Source organism: Ipomoea triloba, chromosome 4 (genome assembly GCF_003576645.1).
Source record: "Ipomoea triloba cultivar NCNSP0323 chromosome 4, ASM357664v1".
NCBI classification, from domain to species: domain Eukaryota; kingdom Viridiplantae; phylum Streptophyta; class Magnoliopsida; order Solanales; family Convolvulaceae; genus Ipomoea; species Ipomoea triloba.
The window spans coordinates 1,667,305-1,689,287 of NC_044919.1; the positions used below are offsets into that span (position 1 = coordinate 1,667,305).

The 21,983-nt window shown below is 34.7% G+C and overlaps 3 protein-coding genes across 3 annotated transcripts; 2 read left to right on the top strand and 1 right to left on the bottom strand.

Annotated features, from left to right (window-relative positions):
- The first annotated feature begins 2,227 nt into the window (after nt 1-2,227).
- LOC116017293 lies at nt 2,228-3,310 on the top strand. The gene is made up of 2 exons (XM_031257846.1): nt 2,228-2,411; nt 3,016-3,310. The coding sequence occupies exons 1-2, from the start codon at nt 2,314-2,316 to the stop codon at nt 3,305-3,307; spliced, it is 390 nt and encodes a 129-aa protein (XP_031113706.1). The 5' UTR covers nt 2,228-2,313; the 3' UTR covers nt 3,308-3,310.
- Nucleotides 3,311-7,513: 4,203 nt separating this feature from the next.
- On the top strand, nt 7,514-7,894 carry LOC116017754. Its single transcript, XM_031258384.1, has one exon. The coding sequence runs from the start codon at nt 7,514-7,516 to the stop codon at nt 7,892-7,894; it is 381 nt and encodes a 126-aa protein (XP_031114244.1).
- Nucleotides 7,895-18,185: 10,291 nt separating this feature from the next.
- LOC116015256 (squamosa promoter-binding-like protein 8) lies at nt 18,186-20,773 on the bottom strand. The gene is made up of 3 exons (XM_031255285.1): nt 19,843-20,773; nt 19,017-19,186; nt 18,186-18,588 (listed from the first exon to the last, which is right to left on the bottom strand). Exons 1-3 carry the CDS (start codon nt 20,505-20,507, stop codon nt 18,500-18,502), a joined length of 924 nt encoding a protein of 307 aa, XP_031111145.1. The 5' UTR covers nt 20,508-20,773; the 3' UTR covers nt 18,186-18,499.
- Nucleotides 20,774-21,983: the final 1,210 nt, after the last annotated feature.

Below are 21,983 nucleotides of genomic sequence, written 5' to 3' on the forward strand. Positions count from 1 at the left end.
ACAATTTAACCACATCCTTTCATGGTAAGACAGAACGCCAAATCTCGAATCATGGGTTAAACTCGACAAACTCAGCCCACACCCAACAACCACCACCAGTACAATAGTAATAATAATTATTTATTAAATTATATCAAGTTTCAATTCCTTCATAGTGTTCTCATGGAGGATGAGGTTGGTGTTCAATTTCTCATGCAAGAATTATGCTAGGTGTGATGTTGGCGTGTATCAGTTTTAGAGTTTAATTACCTCTCTTTAATATTTTTTTTAAAAAATTATTTACTACTATTAGTCACGAATTTTGATTAAACTCTAATTTGCAATTAAAAAAAAGATTTATTAGCAATTAATAATGGATATTATATTAATGGTGGATCGTATTAATTCTATTTATTTATCATTAATGAAAGTCCTGACTTCAAGACTCAATAAGTTGACAGAAATCTTAAAATCAAAACGTATAATCTTGAATTTAATAATGTTATATTACGTGTATCCGTTTTATTTCCGTATTACATGATTTAATTGATTTTTTTCTTTTCTTTTTTGGGGAAAAAATTCCTTCAATTTCTCCTTTTTGGCTAATTGCAATTTGACCCTCCAATCATCTTGTAATTAATCTATTTTCCATTTTCTACTTTTCTTTTTCATTTTCAACCCTTGTGTGCCACGCTCCATGGACCAGTCCAAGGGTGAGACTTAGCTGAAATTAGACAGAAAATGACAAAAGTAGGGACACAACAGTCATTTTCGCTCTACAGTTATAACTTTTAAGGTTCATGTCCGGCCCCCCAAGGACCAAGATCAATTACTTTAGTATCCTAAATTATTTATTCAAGATTTCAAGCATATAATATTTATAATTAATTATTGATAACAATTTGTTTAGAATTATCTTATTTACATATTTTCTTTCTTTATATTTCATGTTAAATTACATTAATACCGTTACAAAATTAATCAAATTTGAACTAAATAACACCCACAATATCATGAAAAACCATGTGGTTTAATTGGTGTTTGATTTGTTTATTATGCACCGGTTTTCGTGGACTGAATTTCGTATGATGCAAGAAAATCTGATCAATAAATTAGTATAATGTAATTAATTAATTAGTTGAAATAGTGATTTATGCTTGTCCCCATTTCCTAACTAATATGTGAAAGGACCTCTATTTATTATTATTGTCATCATAATATGAAATGCGTTACACGTGCAGAGTTTGACACTTATTTAATTAGATTAGACAAAATATTTATTTACCCGTTAACGTATTGTCTTAAATTGCTAGGTTAAAAGGACCTCTATAACTTAAATACACATGTTATTGATGACATGCTTTATCAAGTTTCAATGATATACCATTTTATGTATGCAAAGAATATTGATTAAATACTTATGTATAGGTGTGGATGAGGTAACACACACACACACACACACACACACACACATATATATATATATATATATATATATATTTCAACTTAATCAGAAATCTTACCTAACACATATATTACTCGTCCAGGTCAAATTCTTTTTCCCCAGGCCTCTACATACCAGCCTGACATGATAGTGAAATTAAAGAGTAAATCACGGTGACTCAACGATAGTCATAGGCCCATTAGGTACGATTACCAATGTCCTCCGGTGCCCACCACATTGGGTGAAACTCCCATATTGCCGAATAGAATTACTCTCAATGCGTTGTTTTAGTTTACTAGTCGAGAAAATTCAAATGTTGTACATGAGCTAAGCCTCTGCTTCTTTGTATAGCCCGCAAATCACATAACAACATAGGAAAACTTAATTTGTATGACAAGTTCGACCGATAGAATATTGACAAAAATCGAACTAACAATTACCTCACTATTAAAATTAACATTTAATCTTACATCACGTGGGTTGTGTAATACATTTTAGCTTAATAACTTTTTTTAAAGACTATTTATTTATTCCAACCCCAAAAAGCAACAATAAAACTAATACCACCCCACCCCCATCATATCACCATCAACTGAAAACTACTGCAGGCAGCCTCTGGTCTACCAATACTCCCTCAACCCACCATATATAATTAATAACAATTATAATATTTAAAAATTATATATTCACCCAAAAAAAAAAGTGGATAATAATTAGATTAATTAGATAATCCTATGATGTACGTGTGTGTATATATGTCCTCCGACGGCCTCTATATAAATGAGGTGATGTGAGATGCATACATTATAGTCAATGCAATAACTCTTCACTCTCAATTCACATCTCTCCCTCTCTCTCTCTACCTCTCTCTCTCACATCAAAATTCAAGAATGGTGGATCTCCAAACAGTGTGTTCCATGTGCGGCGACGTCGGCTTCCCCGACAAACTCTTCCGCTGCTCCAAGTGCCACCACCGCTTCCAGCACTCGTACGCCGCTCTCTACCCCCTCCACGTGTCTGCATGTATATATATATATATGTGTGTGTGTGTATACTATGTTGTTTTGGTTTGTTTTGTGTGTTTGGGTTTCTGGGTAGATGGAAAGATGGGTTCTTTTGGGTTGCATGCCGGAGAATTTGGTGGTTTGGGGAGTGAGATTGTGTGTAACGGCGGCGGAGCACGGTGGCGCCGCCTTGTTGGGGGTGGGGATTCTTTTTGGGACAGCCAAACAAGGCCTTAATATAACCACCACCACCACCACCTAAGCTGTCCATTCACTCCAAAGGAAACATCCTTAGCCTAACAACCACCCACCCCCATCATTCACAATTCATGATCATCTCATCATTAATTTCATCTTCTTCTGTTTTCTATATTCTTGCCCACAATCTACTTTCTAGAAAATCAGAACCAGCTGAACTATCGGTGCAGACTTAATTTTATATTTTTTGCCTATAATTTATGGTTCAGGACTAATTGAGTTACCCGGACAGGCTATATGGTTAAGAACAAATTGAGTTACTTGTACTAAATTGATATTTAATCACATTAATTAAATAATTTAAGGATTTTTTTGGGGTGTTTTTTTAAGGTATTGTAGCAGTAACTATAGCGAATTCTCGGAGCCGATACAAGTGTGCGATTGGTGTCAGAGCGAGCAACGGAGCTCGCGGCACGGCGGCTCGTCGAGGAAATCGGCGGCGGCGGCCGGCGGCGATTCGGGGACAAAGCGATCGGAGTACTCCGGCGACAAGATCAAACAGCACGATCATCACGACGGATGCTCGGAGCGGCCTCCGCCGGCGGCGAAAAATCCCGGCGGCGCCCCGTCGCCTCGCCCCACCACTCGCCGCTACAAGCTCCTCAAAGACGTCATGTGCTGAAAATCTCAAGAATCATCAAAGCTAATTAAGCCTTTAATTTCATCATAAAAGTGTAAGTGTCGTATGTGATGATGATATGATGAGTGTTCTAAATTAGCCTTTAATTTTCTGCTTTAACAACTCCCTCTAGTTTTCTCTCTCTCTCTATATATATCCTGAATAATTACTATGTATATATAGATATAAGAAAAAACATGTATGTATCTATGTATGATCGAATATATATAATAAAGATGTTTTCTTGAACTCTTCTTCTTTGATCTTGCTCTATATTTACAGTGTTCTGCTGCTGATACATATATAGTTTATGTAACATCATCAAATCTTCTTCCTTATCTTAGTGTCTTTAATTTGTTTGTCTCACATCACTTAATTATATTAATTAAATTAATCAACTTTGACATGCATGAAACATATCATTAAAACCCCACTATGATTATTTAAGGTTAGATTAGGACCACCCAGCAGGCATTTGTTTATTAGATTAAAAAGATCATATGATATATAAACTGAGTTAGTAGTTTGAGTGTCCTTATAGAGTAGGGCTCTTGTAGCTTGGAATTAGTGGATGAGATTGAAGGCATATGAAGTACAAATGCATGTACACTACACACTTATCATCTATCTCAAACTAGGTACAAGTCTCTGGGCGGGTATGGACCGAATAAATCTCACTCATGTGTAATATTTAGCAAATTATACAGGAAATTAAAGGTAGAATGCACAAGGAATTGAAGATTCGTGTGATTGGCTTAACCAGGAGGTGTAGTTGATGTCTTTTTGACTTTTTGATTTAGTAAGTTTGATGGTCGTGACACTTTAAACGAGATCTGTCTTGCTTTGAAGGCATGTGGGAGATTATCGGTTAGGGTATTCTCTCACATGATTTACTTTGTTGAGTTGAATTGAATGCAGTGTGGAGAGGCCAAGGGTTCATGGTACCTAATGCTACAACCATAACTATTTTCCAGATTCATTGAAGCTAAGGTATTAATGAGACCCCACCACCCTTCAATTATTGTTTTCTTAATGAGGGAATTTCTTCCATTCCTAAACATACTAATGTGTATATACAACTTGAAGTCATTACTAAGCATGCACTTGAAACATCACCAGATCGACTCTTATAACAATACAGTCGAAAGATCAACATATCGACTGTACTCTTTTAAGAATGATATAAACGTACCAAGCGCAACTCAGATAAAAAAACACACTATACTATATGTGTTGTGAGTTGTTTAGTTGTTAATGTTGTGAGTTGTTTGGTAGTTGTATAGTGTTATTTTGGGGGGATTAATGATAAAAATGGGGAAGTAAAGAGGTGGGAAAGAGAGTCAACTACTGGGAAACCTTTTATCATAAATTTAGGAAAGAAGGTTGCAAAAAGTTTTGGTGAGATGTGTTTCAAAAGTACAAAAGAAAGCTGGTCTGACAAAGTGTCTTCCACGTAGTGTGTCTTCTGGTGTCCATACATTGGTGCTTTCCAACAAAACCTCTCCTTGTTTCACATTTGACTGTCAAACCAAATATCCATCTCGTGCTCTTTGACTGCTAACAACCAAATTTCATTCTCTCTCTTCTCTCTAAGAATAGTGTGTGTTTTCTCCAAAGAAGTGATATACAATTCACATACTTGAATGTTACGAGTTTAATTTTTACTAATCGATTTATAATACAGTTTACCTCTATTGTAGAGTGTGACAATTTCGTTAGTGTATACTCTCCGATAATGGTTACAAGGGTTTTCTCGTAAAAAATTTATATTTGTTTGCTTCAGTATATTAAAAATAAATTTTATGACCATAATTTGCAGAATTAAATCTGTTCTCTCTTCTAAAAAAAAAAAAAAAACTTTTTTTTTTTGGATGCATGGGAGCAAGCTGTATTGTAGCCGACCAGTAACGTTGAAGTTCTCCGTCCCCCAAAAATTTGGACCCCATCTACATGTGAAACTAATTTCACGACTAAGCAATCTCTCTCTCTCTCTATATATATATATAGCTGCATGCATGTAAGAGTTAATTAGTATGTATGATGCAAGGTAAGATTGCCACATGGTGGGCGGATTGCTTGGCTTTGCATTTCAGAACTCTGATCTGTTTGCTTTCCCACTTCTAAGCAACAGGTGTACTCGCAATACCATGGGTCGAACACAGACTACACTGCATGCAACACAACTACTTTATATATATATATATATATATATATATATATATGAGCACACACGATTTACTACCAGAATGCACACATAATTACTCCAGGGTCTTCACCAACATCCAAAACATTTGATAATAGATTGCGTGCACTCATACAGTAGTTTGCAGATTCTTAGAAGCCCTAGTTCTTATGTGAATGGAATATATATATATATATATATATATATATATATATAGTTAAGCATAAATATAATATAAACATAAATGTAATAAAGGATTCATACAAGTGAATTTTGCATCTAGCATAATCAAGAAGTGATTTGTAAAAACTAGTGTGTATATATATATAATTCCAGAGTTCCAATATTCTGATAATTGAACTTAGTGCTTATATTTTGTCTTATCTGGAGAATTGTAAGCGTATGTACAAATGATGATTATTTTCTTCATTGGATTCTTGTGTTTTGCATTGAAGTCTTTATCCTTGTATGCATGCATGTTGATTATATTGGAGCTATATATGGTAGAATGGTAGGTAGGTGCCATTGATTTCTTCCATTAGACTTTTAAAAAAGTACAAATTTGGGCCCGGGAAATGATGATTAGGTAGGTGGAGCACAATTATCTTATCAGAAAGTATAAGTTCGACACCCTTTCAGTCGAACTAGTCACATTAGATCCTCTCCTATCTAGTTTGCAGATTATTACACAAGAACATATCAGAGTATATTTAATACATGTTCTCCGATAGTGTCTGCATGTTGTTCTGTTATCCCAAAAAAAAAAAAAGAAAAAAAAAAGACACAAATTTGGAATGGATTAAAGAGAGTGGTCAACTAAGACATTTTGCAGGATGGGATTAAAGGTCATTAATTGGGAAGTACCTGCATCCGTTAATATAGGGAAATCATGCTGGCTGTCTGACCGTAGATCCCATACATGATCTAGCTAGGTACAACCCTTTTTAATTTTTTTTCTTTTTAAAAGAAAACAAGGAAATATCATTAACCAATAGACTATAGACCCATTAACCAAAACTGTCTCACGAATTGAGACTTGTGAGATCGTCTTACACAAGTGTTACCCCATTAACAAAAGTTATAAGTGTAAGACATTACAAATAAAAGAAGGCGAGTGATCAATTCACTCCCTACAAATAAACAAATTAAATCAGTCAAAATCTATATATATATAAACAATATGTCAAGAACATATACTTCCACATCTCCCAGCACAGATTCTAAGGTTACTCCTCAATTGTTCTTGACTTCGTAAAAACGAATCAATCGTACTTTTATTGCCCACGCTAGACGTTTATCTTATTTAGTAAAACAAAAATAGGTGTCATTAATGTACATTAGCATGCAATTTTCCTTTACGTTAGCATGCAATTTGTCTTATTTTGTATGTAGTTTACCTTTTGTAATTACATCAATAGTTTTATTTGCCTTTTTTATTTGCCTAGTATGCATGCATCCACCGTTTTCACTTCGGTCACTATTTTAATTAAATTATATTAATTATATTATTAACAAAATAATAATTATTTTAATTTAATTATATTATTAGTAAAACGCCCTTCAGTTTGGGCGGAAACTCTATCAGACACTTTTATTATATATATATATAGAGAGAGATATATATAGATATAGATATAAATATAGAAATTAAAGCATGGGCTCCATCTCAACTAAAAGCCTAAGTTGATAGTTGGACTGCACGTATTATATTTATGCTCACAATAGATAGTGTGATAGAGAGACAAAATAGCAATAAATTATCTCCCAAATTAAAAATACTTGACATCCCAATAAGCTAAGAACATATTAGATGAGATGAGAAGAAGAAATTTAAAAAATGGCATCTACTTTATTACTACTTTCCATCTCCCTTTTCCCATTCATAATCCATGGCGCCAAGGAGAATCACAATCACAAGCACTACACCCGGCCCATCCTGATCCAAAATTATCAACACCAAAAATAACTTCATCGACTACGACTTCTGCATCTCCGCCCTGCAGGCTCGGCCGGCGAGGGAATGCGCGATGCTGCTGCGCGTAGGGTGGACGTGCATCGACCTGGTGATAATGAGCAACGTGACGGACACGAGGCGCCACATCGGGGGCGTGTTGAATAGCGGGAAGGTGCAGCGCTGGGTGAGGCGGTGCGTGAGCGAGTGCTACAGCCTCTACGACAGGGCCCTCCTCCAAGCGGAAAGATTGTTGTGGGAGTACAATTCCATTGAATATGCAGCCATCCGCATCATGAATCATGCGGCGTTATGCGATGAATTGTTCGTGGAGGGCAGTCAAAGCATGCCGGTCCCCGGCTGCGGCGGCGGGGTGTCGCCGTTCTCGGCGAGAAATAACCACACTGTCCAGTTGTCTGGGATGGCGCTGGCCGTCATTCGTCTCGTGAAAAGCTAATTGCATGCCGTGATAGATAGAGTTGTCCAAACGGGCCCGTTAAAAAGCTCACCATCTGGCCGGGCCCAAAATATCAAAGCTTGCCCCACCAGGGTCCCGGTAGGCTAAGCTAGTTTTAATGGCTCTAGTATTGTAGCTACTTTCTCAATCTTCTGAAACACAAAGAGCCAACAGTTGCCTCCACAGAAGCTCGAACCCACTCCTATCATTTATGTGAGAGTATAAACTGGGACACCGGGTGTCACTAGACCACAAGGTCTTTGGCAATTGTCCCTCTAATATTCCTATAATTTTTTTGTTGAATTTTTCGGCCATCTATCCTCCCAAGTCTCAACAAACTCTCGATTGTAATGGACAGTTATATCCTTTTTTTTTTTTTTAAATCATATTTCAAAGTAATTTTTTTTGAATTATTGACCCTGTTACATGTAGTATCTGTCCATATACTTAAATCATATTTCAAAGTAATTTTTTTTAAACTCTCGATTGTAATGGACAGTTATATCCTTTTTTTTTTAAAAAAAAAATCATATTTCAAAGTAATTTTTTTTGAATACTATTGACCCAGTATCTGCCCACTTTCTCAACCTACTAAAACCCAACAAAGTCAACATTGCCCACACTGAGGCTCGAACCTATGACCTCCCACTTGGGAGAATCACTTCATGCCGCTTGACCACAAGGTCTTTGGCATATTTCAAAGTAATTTAACTTGGAAGAAATTCAACAAATACTGCTCCAAAAAAAAAATGAATAAAAAATAAATACCCTTCACAACAATAATTAATATAATCGAGTTTCAGTCAAATATAATTCTATTCACAAGAAGTTCTTTTAAGTGCGTTAGCATATATACATGAAAATAGTAGTAGCTATAGACCGTTCAGTTCAGCATCATTGGATTGTGATTTTAAACAAGACATACAAGAGGTTACATGTAACATGTTGGGTTTGCACTCTCTTTCAATGTATCAAAAAGTATAATAGTCATAAGTGTATAAATTTGTAGTTGCCAATATTGAATATCTTTTCTAATATAGGCATCAAGATTATATGGGGTCCGATTTTAATTTGACATATGTCACACTTCTTTCTAGTTGCATAATTCTTGTACCAGAAAATCTCAAGTTCAATTCTTGTCAATAACATCTTTGTCGAGCTTGTCGCACAAGGTATTTTGATAAATTATGCCTGTCCCACAAAGTTTTCATACTATGATTTACTGCTCTTGTGTAATTTATAAGCTATTATATAAGAACATGCTCAGATGATGGTTGCAGATTTTACACATTCAGTATATTTTAGCCCAAAAGCTGGTCAGTAGACTGTAAGAATTATAGTATTGCTTAAACCTTGACTCAAGGTCCAAAAAAAGTGCAAAATTGAGCCCAAAAGTATTACACTTGTAAATGTTATTTCTAGAAAGGTAAATAAAACAAAGTATAATGTGGGCTTCAACAGAAACTGGAGGACCCAAAAGTAACTTTTTATTGTAACTTGGATTTCTTTTATTGTAAGTTTAAAAACTTCAATTCATGACCCAAATTAAGCCCTAAATAGTGTCAATATTAATCATGTTATAATATGTTAGGCAAAGATTTAGAGGGCGAGTTGTCATTGAAATACGACGCTAACTGCTAAGCAAATATAAATAAATAAATTAATTAATTAATTAATTAAAAAAATTAATAAGTTTAATATAACTAAGTTGTTAATAGATAGTAGATTCTTTTTCCCTTAATATGGACTTGTTTGGAATTTAATTTGATTTTAGGAAATAAACTCATCGCGTTTTGATTTATAGACTATTATATTAATAATTGCGTTCAAAATCAACTAGATTTAGTTTTCCACTATAGAAGATGTGCAATATAGGGCGGCTCAACCATGTACGCGTTGACAAGAATCAAACATATAACCTTCTGATACAAGAATCAAGCCACGCCCCTTTAAACGCAAAAATGTAGTAACTTTTGTTGTAAAATGTGTCGCTTTAAATCGCCCAAATATCTAAAAGTCTTACATACATCTTTAATAAATTTGGAACATATCTAATCAAGTTTGAATTTAACCCTAAATTAAAAGAATATAAATTCTTTAATTTGATGCCCAAAAACACCTATTGACTTTGTTCCACTTTAATTTTATGCAAGGACAATGAAGATTCATATCTTAAGAATAAATACAGTTTTAACACATTAATAAACACTACATAAGTGGTCCCTCAATCCCTGCTATGAAGCTTCATTTTTGTGGTTTTCTTCTTGTCACAGTACTTGTACTTATTTTATTACGGAATATTATTATAATTATAATAATTATATATTTTTATTGCTATATGTTTCATTAAAAGAAGCAACATGTCATTAGGCTAGTAGCTTTGTTGAACATTAGATGCACATACGGTTATTGGGGAAGCAATTAATATATACTCCGTACTTAAATTGGTGTAGTGTATGTATATTTGTAAAAAACCAAAAAAAAAAAATCAAAATATTAAATTAAAACAATATGTAAACAACCCATTTTATGGTTAAAAATTGTGTTGATGGTTAAATTAGTGGGTTAGTACAAGTGTCCGGTTCTTTTAATTCAATCAAGTCTTGATCGGATCTCATTTGAAGACAATTCTTTTAAGAATGATATTTCATATAAATTGGTTTAAATTATGTATTTGAATTGGTGTATATGTATATTTGCCAAATAGGTTGTATACACATGAATTTCAACTCTTTGCCCTATAATCAAATAATATGATTTTTTTGCATTATTTACACAAGAAAAAAAAAATTATTGACGGATATAACTCAATCCATTATATATATATATATACACACATTTTAGGTCTCCATATATTTATTTTCTTTTATTTTTAACCAACTTGGTTGGCGTGAGTAATCGGACACTCTTATCCTTTAAGAGAAGTCGGGAGTGCACTTCTGAGTATGGTAATCTAACAAAATTTTTATTTTCTCCTCTTAAATTTATATAGTTTGCCGTATATAAAAATTAATAAAATCATAATTCCATCACATCCCCAGGGGAATACAAACACTACTTTGTCCTAATTTTGAGTACTTTCCTCATCCTGGGATCTGTTATTCTTGTTTAGGAATCAGTTCTGTCTCTTTAAGGAATCCAAACTATCACCTCCCCCTGAAAACGGAATTTGTGTTCTATAGAGAATCCAAACTATTTATAAATCCCTTTGATTTATATCCTATACTTGTTAAAATATATACACATAAAAATGGATGTTAAAATCTCAATTATTGATATTAGAAATTTCTTCATTATATTTAAAGGTATTTATAAAAGGGTTGACCTGCCTCTTATTAAGTGCAAATCGTACTTTTATATTAATTGCCTTCATCAAAATCAAAATATCCGTTAATAAATAAACTATTAAACTTTAAATTTTTAAAAAAGTACTCCGTACATAGTACCACAGATGTACAATTAGAATTCGAGGTGCAACTTAGTAATAAATTGTATTCATTTTAAACTGATAGACTTGGCACTAAATAAAGTACGAGATAGTAAGAGATTGGGGTAGGTGTTTTTTGAAAGCGATTATATAATATGGTAAAGCTTTGTATTACTTATTAATCATAAAAGTGATTTGAGATAAGCTAGAAGGATATCCATTATTATATATTCATCTTCTCGATTTTAATATCAATTTTAGTATTCTTTCACGTTCCTTGCAATTTAATTATCTAATTTTACCATGGGGGTGAGATAGAAAATTTATTTTTAAAAAATAGAAGAAGGAAGGAAAAGGAAAAATGAAAACCCCATTTTCACTACTGGCCAATAGACATTGCTAGCTGCCTATGTGCCTAACACAGCTGAGTACAACAACACCAATATCTATGGCCCTAAAACAAACCAATTTACTGCCGTTGATTATTTTAAGCTACACATATAGCTATAGCTATATGTTATATATATGTATATGTATGTATATAATTTTTTTAAATCCAATACATGTTAGCATATTGTACAAATGATGTGATTTATTCCGACCATAAACGAGTGGCTCATTGTTCATTTATATTGAGTTAATGTCATTTAATTTTGACCCACAAACATTTGAATAATCTCAAGATCGAGCAGTGGGGCTCATCCAGGAAAATGTGCCCTACTTGACTTGGTTAAACACGACCATCTTGAAAACATGAATGTCCATCATCAACATAAATGTGTCGGTATGGTATGAAATAGAGATTACCATCATCATATTCCCACCAAGACGATCTAGGATTGGAGTCCTTCTCTTCATTCTTAACTCTTTCTTTTTCTCTCATATCAACACTTACAGATAAACTTAACCTTCTTCCAGACGAAACACTCACCACATACCTTATTTCATTATTTACCCCAACTAAAACCAACAGTTACATGCATCAGATCAGAAATCGTATAAGTAAATGCATATGGAATAAATTTAGAGTCTGGCCCGACACAAAATTCGAAAATTGAGAGTGAGTAACTAAGCAAGTGGCTAGATAGTTTGAGTCGGTGACCAGACACCAAACTAGCTAGTGTATGTGAGGCCTAGCATTAGCGTAGTTTCACAGTTAAGAATTGAAAGCAATACATACATGCATACATGCAGAGTTCCTCTCAGAAAATCCCATCCCAAATCTTTCATATTCATGTCGTCCCCACCCCCCAACGCAAGGACACCCTACCCCTCCTCCAATCACGTGCCCCGCACGTGCCCCTGCAATCACTTTGTCAACACCATGCATGCAGGTGCAGCCCCACTTTGGCACCAATAACACCTCACAAATATCACCACGTGCCAAACCAGTTTAGTTGGTCTGAGGCACTGTGCACTCTTATTCTTAAAAGAAGTTGGAAGTTTTACGCCCCATCTCATATAAAAAATCAGTATGGTCAGCACTTTGCCTCTTAATTGAGCTACCCAGTATGAAAGATGATTAGTCTAAGTATAGTTATATACAGTGAAAATATTTTACCACGTACAAAATGAGCAAGATTTAAGGTTAAAAATAAGGTAAAAGAGAAACAAGGTCAAGCAGAAGTTCTTCAAAATAAATGAAAATTGAGCCGTGTCAGCTTTATAAATATTACAAATTTAAATATTTTTAATAATTATAAAATTGACCCATATATATTTTTTTACTAAAACTTTCAACCATTGATCAATTTTATAGACAACTGTAATCAGTTCTTACTTTTTACAAGAGAGTTGTTCTCATTTAAACTCACCCCTATACATTGTACCGTTACATACACCCCTCTCTCTATTGTCTCAGTCAACATTAATTAATTAGTTGCATTTATGGATAAAGAAATAGGGACCCCTCCCTCTCTTCTCCTTCATAGTTACTACAATAATAATTGCTAGCAGGTCTGGAAATCCAAACATAAACCATCAGACAATTTCGGACTTTGTAGACAAGTTTTAGTACGTATTGAAGTGAAAATCAAATCTATTAATGAATTCCAAACTCTTATATATGGTACAAAAAAACAGTATACAAGGAGAAAGAATGTAGTAGTTAAGTGATCCAATATCGTTTAGACGCGTGGAACTGCCTTGAAAGTGTTGATAATAACTGTCTAGTTTGGGTATATGACTTTTGATACCAACTGTAACATCCCATCCAAACTCACAGGAGGTTGTATAAACTGCCTCGAAAGTGCTGATAATAACTGTCTAGTGCACAGGAGGTTCTCGGAGTTTGTAATAAACTGCCTCGAAAGTGCTGATAATAACTGTCTAGTTTGGGTATATGACTTTTGATACCAACTGTTGTAACACCCCACCCAAACGCACAGGCTAAAAAAAGGTTTTAACCTACCATCCAAATCATTTATTCGTAGTCAATACTGTCCCCACTAAAACTCGACACATGACCTCCCATATGAGTGAGTCACTTTATTTGCACCACTAGATCACAGGGTCATTGGTAGATGGAACTGTAGAATTATACATTTTAATATATATATTTAAAAGACTATATATTGGCAGGAATGGACAAGAGAGTTATGGTGCTAATTACAGGAGGGGAGTGTGTAAACTAACCGACAAGAAGATAGAATGTGTGTTGTTAGTTATTTGCACGCAATAAGAAAGAAAGAAAGATAAGGAAGCATATATATATATATATGTTTGCATGTTTCATTATATCAATCGGAACTTGCCTTCCTTTGTCACATCCTTCGTCGTTACAAATTAACAGCATGGCCGGCGGGAAGTTGATTTCTTGATGGATTTTAGCGGGACGAATTATCGATCGAGTTGGCTGATTGAGAAATTTCAATTATCAAGATTTGATTCGCAAAACCTTGTCTTTGTCACATCCTTCATTGTTACGACGCAAATAAATTACATATATGACAACGTGGTTTTGGACATTAGTTTCCTTAGTTATTACTGTGAGGAATCGTCAATTGAGCTAGCTATTTGAGAAGGAGTCTCAATTGATCAAGATTCGATTCTCACCTCACGTACACCTACCTTTGTCACATCATTAATTATTACAAATTAATGAAATAAGATACGACAATATAACTTCAAGACGTGCTTTCCTTATATATACATGTTGTTAGTGTGCAAGTTCTTGGTCGAGTTGTGTGAATGGGAAGGAGTCTCCATGATCAAGATTCGATTCTCGCACTTGCTTTATCACATCCTTCATTATTACAAATAAATTAAATAAGATATGACAACGTAACTTTGTAACTTGCTTTCCTTATTTGTACTTGTTATTAGTGTGGCCAAATTCTCAATCGATCTAACTATTTGAGAAGGTTCTTTAACCATTACATTTACATTATTCGATTTTTTTGTTTCTTTTAAAAAACATATTAAAAAAATTAAAAATAATAATAAACATGTATAACGATTCAATAAATTCGTCGTATTTCGCAAATATGATTCAAAGAAATTGGTTTTCCGTCGTGGTTGTCGGGCCGGTGAGAGGGATGGGACTGGCCAAAAAGTGAAGGAGAAAGAGGAAAAGGCAAAGAGTCGGTCCAATTGATTAAATTTCGAGGAAGGAGGATTAACAAAATCATGTCACTATCCTTCTTCTGAAATTTCCCCTTATCCCCACTCCAACATAACAGACAATCATCACTAATTTTATATTTGAGATGCTCTTAAATTTGACTTCTTGTAAACATTATTTATTGGTCTTTTTTATGTGAACTGATCAATTATAGACAATTTATATCAATTTACATTTGATTGATTTTTTTTTATTAAAATTAAAAGACGGGTTTCAATTCACCTAAAACGTACATTCGAGTAAAATGATTAATGACAGACTTTCTCGTAATATAAGTAATTATATATACTTATATTTGAGGCCACATATAATAAAATGTTTAGTATTATAGAATACACTGAAATAAATTGAGCACAAAAAGGTGTAGCATCACTTTAAGAAAATCATTAACTAATATATTGCCAAATTAAAAACCAATAATTGTGGTTGCTTCTGCAAAAGAAATTTGTTTTTATTTTATGCATACTGCATTAGTATTTGCAATCTATAGGGTAAGATTGATCAAGTTGAGTCATGATCGAAAGACATTTGAGAGATAACTCTCTACAAAAATATTAATGTTCTATAAATATATGAGTTTAACATATTTAATTTTAAAGAATATTTCTAATTAACTTAAATATATAGATTTTATTTTTCTTGTTTAAGAGAAAATAAATTTATTTAATTTACGAAAAATTTTCAACCACCATTATTTAAATGTCTATTATGAATAAAGTCTGTCTTGTGACGTTAATTGATAAAAATTATTAAAAATAACTTAATATAAACTATTGTAAGGGATTAATTCAAGGTCAACAAGAAAAATAAATTTCTTATTCCTAAGGACTAAGGAGGGCCTAAAAATCGGAATAGGGATGCCACGAAATCGTTGATATGAAAGGTGGGTATTGATGTGGGCGGCAGAATATATAGATACATATATATAAAATGGAGTGTGTATATTGTATGTAATTAAGTGGTGGGCCCTCACTGCATAAAAACTTGATCAAAAATAGCCTCCAGGCAGGAGACAGCTTGACTCATCATGGACCTTCTTTCCACCATCACATTCACAAAACTTACTCTATTTACCACCGCTACATTTTATCATTTTTAACATTTCTATTACATCTTTAAATATTATTGTAAATGTAATTTTATCAGTCTTGTCCTAACTAAACCAATCTATTGTATCCTTACAAATATTAGGTAGTTATATTGATCAATAATAAAACTCTCCCTACAAATTCAATGTGTTTCTTTTCATGCCTTCCTTTTTACACAGTTGTTTTATAACTTTTACTCCATTTTACCGACAGTTAATGCTACCGACCAAGTTCCCACATGAATGAGCAAAACAAAAAAGGAAATTCCAAATTTCCAACTAAATAAGTCAGATAATTAGTTTGGTACTTATAAAATTTTAAATTTTAACTTTATGTACGAACTATCTATTGACTTTATTGATTTGAGCTAATAAGTTGTTAATAACATATGCTAGTTTACCTCCTTTTAGTCATTTGCTATCTAGGGTTACACAAAGCGCACATTCAAGTAACGTATGCGAGTTTTTTTGTAAATCAAAAAATAAAAGGAAAGAAAAACATGGTTATATTAATTGCTCTTTTTTTAATTTTCTTCTCGTTAACCGAATCAGACATATAAAATATGATACGAGTAATTTTTAAATTGATTTTTGTTTAATAATACTTTTGATGTAATTTTTAAATATTTAAAATTTATATACTAAGACTAATGTACTCAACTAATTAATAATTACAAACTATAGTTTTTAAATTGTAAATAATTTGAGTTAACCTCGTTAACCAACCAACATATAAAATGGGACAAGAAGTACATAAAATTGATAAAATGAGGCAAATAAAGTGCTAATTTAAGGTCACAACTTTTGTTACCATTTTATTTCATTATCATTCCACACTGCACTTACCTTTATTTATTAATAATAAATTGAAATAATAATAAATTGTAAATTTCTTGAGCTAATTCTCATTATTTAAATCGGACCAATAGAATAATACGAGAAATACATAAGATTGATAAAAACGAGACAAATAAAGTACATGTTTAGGTCACAACTTTTGTTACCCATTTACTTCATTACCAACCCTTCACTTACTTTTTTCCTCCCTTTAAGGAAAAATGATTACTTCGTGAAATATCAAAGTAGAAATGAATTGTAAATCACTTGAATTGAGTCTCATTAAACAAATGAATTACTTCAAGATAATCCAGGTTTTTCAGCTTCACTTAACCAGGTTTCCCAACTTCGCTTAATTTTGAGACTCAACATAAAACTATACACTATTACGCACATGAAATTCAACCAAAACCCAAACCTTCAAAATTCGTAACACGAACTGAACCCCATCTTGCCACAAACACGCTTAAAAACGAGTCTTAAGTGAGGCTTCACATATACACCAATGCCCGAGGTCAGTTTAGTCCACAACTTTAATTTTGTTACCCATTTACTTCGATTCATTCTCCTATCACCCTTTACTTACTTTAAAAAAAAAAAAAGATACTTCCAAAAAATATCGAAGAAGAAATAAAATATCGAAGAAGAAATAAATTGAAAACAACTTTATTTAAATATTGTTAATTAAATCATAGACATAACTTGCCTTTAAAAAAAAATAAAAATTGCACACATAACACACTATATGAAGTACATTTATAAAATTGATAAAATGACATAAATAAAGTACTAATTTAGGTCACAGCTTTTGTTACCCTTTTACTTCATTATCCTCCCACCCTTCCCAACTCACTTTATAGAAAAAGAAAAAGAAAAAAATTACTTTCAGCAGGAAATATGGAAGTAGAAGACAAAAGTAAATAATGCATTTCACCAACTAGAAATGGTAATAGAGTTGCATGAGCTAGCCTGCCATATCAACCCTTGTGGACAAGTAGAAACTGAGAGCACCAAACCTCATCCCCCACCACACATCACACCTCAAATTATTACAGTTCTCGAGAAAATCCTAACCAAGTTAATCGTTTGTCGGCTTACTAATCACAAAATTTTAAATTCAATTTTCAGTACACAAGTTAGTTTTATGAGTTTACCCAATGCATACTATCAGAGTATTAGATAGTGATTGCGATTTTCCTCATCGTCAAAAAGAAAAGAAGAGAATTATTACAGTTTTTTCCAAAATACATCATATATATTTATAACAATTAGTAAATGTTTTCACAGATTTAAGTTCATAGGTGGTGAAACACAAACGTAATTAATCATAAGAGTTAACATTAACATCATCAACCTAATTCGGAGATAATAACAATAATAATCATAATAATAATAATAATAATAGTGCTACCATTTATGTTATTACTAGTATGTAGCATGCAGTAGTAGCAGTACTACTTGTAGCTAGCTGATCTGAGGATCATTCATGGCTGAAAATCAGTCCCGCCGGCGGCCGGGGCTCTCGACGGCGTTATAACGGAAAAACTAAAACAAACCACCCATTCCAGAAAAAAGAGTGATCCGATCTGATGAGTTTAGCTTGCTGGCACCATCGCCGTCTCTCAGCTCCGTTTACCTGAAATAATCCAGTGAAATTCTCGGCGGTGAAACTGCCACCGTTACCGACGACATCGAATGCGCCCCGGAATCCGCCGGAGACCCTGCAATAGGACCGCTTAACTATCAGATAAATCACAATGACTCGACAGTCATCAAGCAAGATGACGAGTGCCTAGTCCCCACAAACAGCTCACCACAATGGCTCGATCTCGTGACGTCTTACCAATAATTTACTACCCAGAATCAATTAAGCTGTCCGTGTGTGTAAACAAAAAAACCGAAATTCTCCCACCCAGGATCCGAAATAGGAGAGAGGTAAACTACAATAACTCAACAGCAATCAGGCGGAATAACGAGCACCTAGTCCCCACAAACAACTCACCACATTAAAATAATTCTCACACTACTCAATCTTGTGATCTTTTATCCATAATTTACCACCCAGAATCAATTAAACTACCCGTGTGAGCAACAGTGTTAAGATAATGAAGTAAAAAAAAACCCTAAAAACAAGATTATTGGGGCATACTTGCAAAGCTATTGGCTGAAGAAGAAGTTGGAGGATTTTCAAGATGGTGGGGCTTGTTGGTACTAGGTTCTTGGTTTGGCTGCTGGTTTTTCCTCCTCCGCCGGTTGTGATCCGCCAGCCTTTTCCGGCAGCTTCTCTTGCCGTTATCAAACTCCGTCAACAGATGAAACCTATTCCAATATTATTGCATATATAACATATAATATGAGCAGTTTCCATATAAGAAAATGAAACAAAAGCAATTGTCTGGTACGTAAAGAATCCAAATCTGAAGATATAAAAACAAATTAAATTTCGAGTCTCTTTATGATATGTTTTGATTAAAAGGTTTAGTAATGTGTTGTTGTCTTATAGGAAACGGTGTTTTACTATAAGAAGGAAGGGTACGTAGGAGATGAAAACGGGGTAACAAATTTATGGGGGGAGACAATAAATATACGGACGCAAATGCCCTCGGGATCGCCCCCATGTACGTGTATTATGACAACCTTACCGGCCACGATCGACCAATGATTGCCCAGAAAACACTCCCCGAGGACATTTCCGTCTTTCCATTGCCGGGTTCGACCATTTCTGGTCTTGGTTACGAGGTACCGTACGAACGACCAAGATTGTTGGAATGTGAGGTGGTACAAGGGGAGGAGGAAGGAGGGGTATTATGGTCATTTTACAAAGAGTTCGACTCTCAAATTCTACCCATCAATTATACTCTCACGGCCATGGATATGATATTTTCATCTTCTAGGTCGAGAAAAAGTTGTTTACATTCGAGATTTATGAGTGGAGTAAAATTTGAAAGTACAGGTACTATTTTTCTTTTACGAACCTGCTGCATTGTTGGCAAAATCGCTGAGTCAACCCGGCGGCGATGACGGTGGCGGCTTTGGAGTGAAACTCACACACCTTGTGGCGGCGGTGGTAGTGTTTGGCGTGGGTGAGGTCAGCATTGCAGCCTTCGGCTTGGCATCTCGGCGCGTTAACGGCGCCGGGGTCCACGGCTCTGGACCGGCGGTAAAGCCGGTTCACGAAATCGTCCTCGGCGGAGGAGAAATAAGTCCGGCCGCCCAAATTCAGCCCAATCCGGCTGCTACTCCCGAACTCAATCCCCCCAACCATCGGCTCGCTCTTCGGCACCACCATGTAGCCGCCGGGAGCTGACGGCTCCAGAGACAACAACGGCGCATGAGCCGCCGCCGCCGCGTGTCCAAATGAAGCGCCGCCGTAAGCGCGTGGATCATAGTACGCCGCCATGTGATGATGATGATGATGCGCGTTGCCTTGCGCCGCCGCCGCCTGCGCGTTATGGAACTGGTGGTGTCCCGTCCCGAAATTCGCGTTTGAACCCACCACCAACGCCGCCGGATTGTCGTTGAAGGCGGTTTGCGCCGCCGCGTACGGGTCAAAATACTGGCGGTTCTGATCGGATTCATGCCCTGTTTCGTCGGAAAACATCACCGCCGCCGATTGGTTCCCCCATTCATAGTCCAACATCGCACCTTTTCCTCTGTTCTCTTGGCTAAACAAAGGGATAAACAAATATAGTCACACAACCCTTTTATTCTCTATCAAAAACATAGAAAAAAAACATCAAACAATTGTCGGAATGTTTTTTAAATTTTTTTTCTCTTTTTTTCTTTTCTTGTTTGGGAGGAAATCTGTCAGCTTTAAGGGAGAGAAGATTTTGTGGAGAAGAAAAGCTGCAGCTTCAAAGACTTTAGCTTTCAGTGATAGAGTTGAGGAGTTTTATAGAAGTAGTTAACATAATGCCCTCTTTTTCCTACTTTTTTTATTTTTTATTTTTTTTGGGTTTTACTGTACTGTTTAATATAATATATTTTTTTTTATAAAAAAAAAATATTTTTTTTTGAGGTTTTGGAATGGCTTTATGAGACATGTCGGATTACAGGGTTTCGTTTTCTTGATCCTAAATATCTTACGTTGTGGATTCCGAATGAATCATGTGAGGTGACATGAAAGGGATTAGGAATGAGAACCAGATTTGAATTGTGGGGTTAGTTTGAGATTAGGGTGGGATTAGGGTTGTATAATTGTTGTTAGATTTAGTTGGTGGGGTGGGTAGGGCGTAGGGGGTAGGGTGGGGATGGGGGGTTGCAAGAACTCATCAGATCAGATTGTCACAGACTCAGAGGGTGCAGTTAGAACTGAAAAAGAGTCATTAAAAAGACCTACTGGCTAGTGATACTGCACACTGCTCTGTTGTCCATTTCCTTGGGGGATCTGTGGTTGGGTGTTAAGTCCAACTTTTGGGTGGGGGTGGGGGGTGTTAGTTTCTCTTCCAAAAGTTGTATGGGACACAAATTAGTCAGACAATTGACTTAGTAATTATAAGTTTGACTATCTTAAAAATTGTCTATTTGTATTTTTAGTTTGAGTTAGTTAGCTATGAGCAATCTAACTAGACTGTTTTAATTTTTTAGATTCACAGTGTGAGTTTCACACAATATTCACATTTGGATAATGATTGTTGGTTTTTCTATAAATAAAAAAAAGACATGAGATTTCTGGTTTAATCTTGTGAATGGAGTACCATGTCTTAACGAAAATGCATTCAAATAGGGGTTCAATAATAATTTAATTTAGGATCATGATGCCTAAAAATGACTTGTTAGATTTTCAAAATTTCTTAAATATATACGCCTTTTTGTCTCATTTTGTGTATCAAAAAGATATAACTTTTATTTTATAATTAAATGTTTAAAATAAATACCACTTTTGATTTTGGCTGAGAAACTACCCACTCAAAGGTAACAAGCCATTTCTATTGAATTTGTGAGGGTGAGGATAATTAAAGTATGTGCTCCATCCAACTAAAAGCCTTCCTCATAGTTGGACCAAGCAACACGTGCCATAGTCTTCGAACCCATAACCTTTTGCATGGCTCTGATACCAAATTAAAGTAGGTGCTCCATCCAACTAAAAGCCTAAGCTGATAGTTGGACTACACAT

What these genes read in the sequence shown, in the direction of transcription:
- LOC116017293 (XM_031257846.1), top strand. Translation starts at nt 2,314, where the DNA reads ATGGTGGATCTCCAAACAGTGTGTTCCATGTGCGGCGACGTCGGCTTC. An exon ending in CACCACCGCTTCCAGCACTC is followed by an intron (nt 2,412 to 3,015) that starts GTACGCCGCTCT and finishes TGTTTTTTTAAG; the next exon opens with GTATTGTAGCAGTAACTATA.
- LOC116017754 (XM_031258384.1), top strand. Translation starts at nt 7,514, where the DNA reads ATGCTGCTGCGCGTAGGGTGGACGTGCATCGACCTGGTGATAATGAGC.
- LOC116015256 (XM_031255285.1), bottom strand. Translation starts at nt 20,507, where the DNA reads ATGTTGGACTATGAATGGGGGAACCAATCGGCGGCGGTGATGTTTTCC. An exon ending in TTTTGCCAACAATGCAGCAG is followed by an intron (nt 19,187 to 19,842) that starts GTTCGTAAAAGA and finishes ATATTGGAATAG; the next exon opens with GTTTCATCTGTTGACGGAGT. An exon ending in TTCAGCCAATAGCTTTGCAA is followed by an intron (nt 18,589 to 19,016) that starts GTATGCCCCAAT and finishes GTCCTATTGCAG; the next exon opens with GGTCTCCGGCGGATTCCGGG.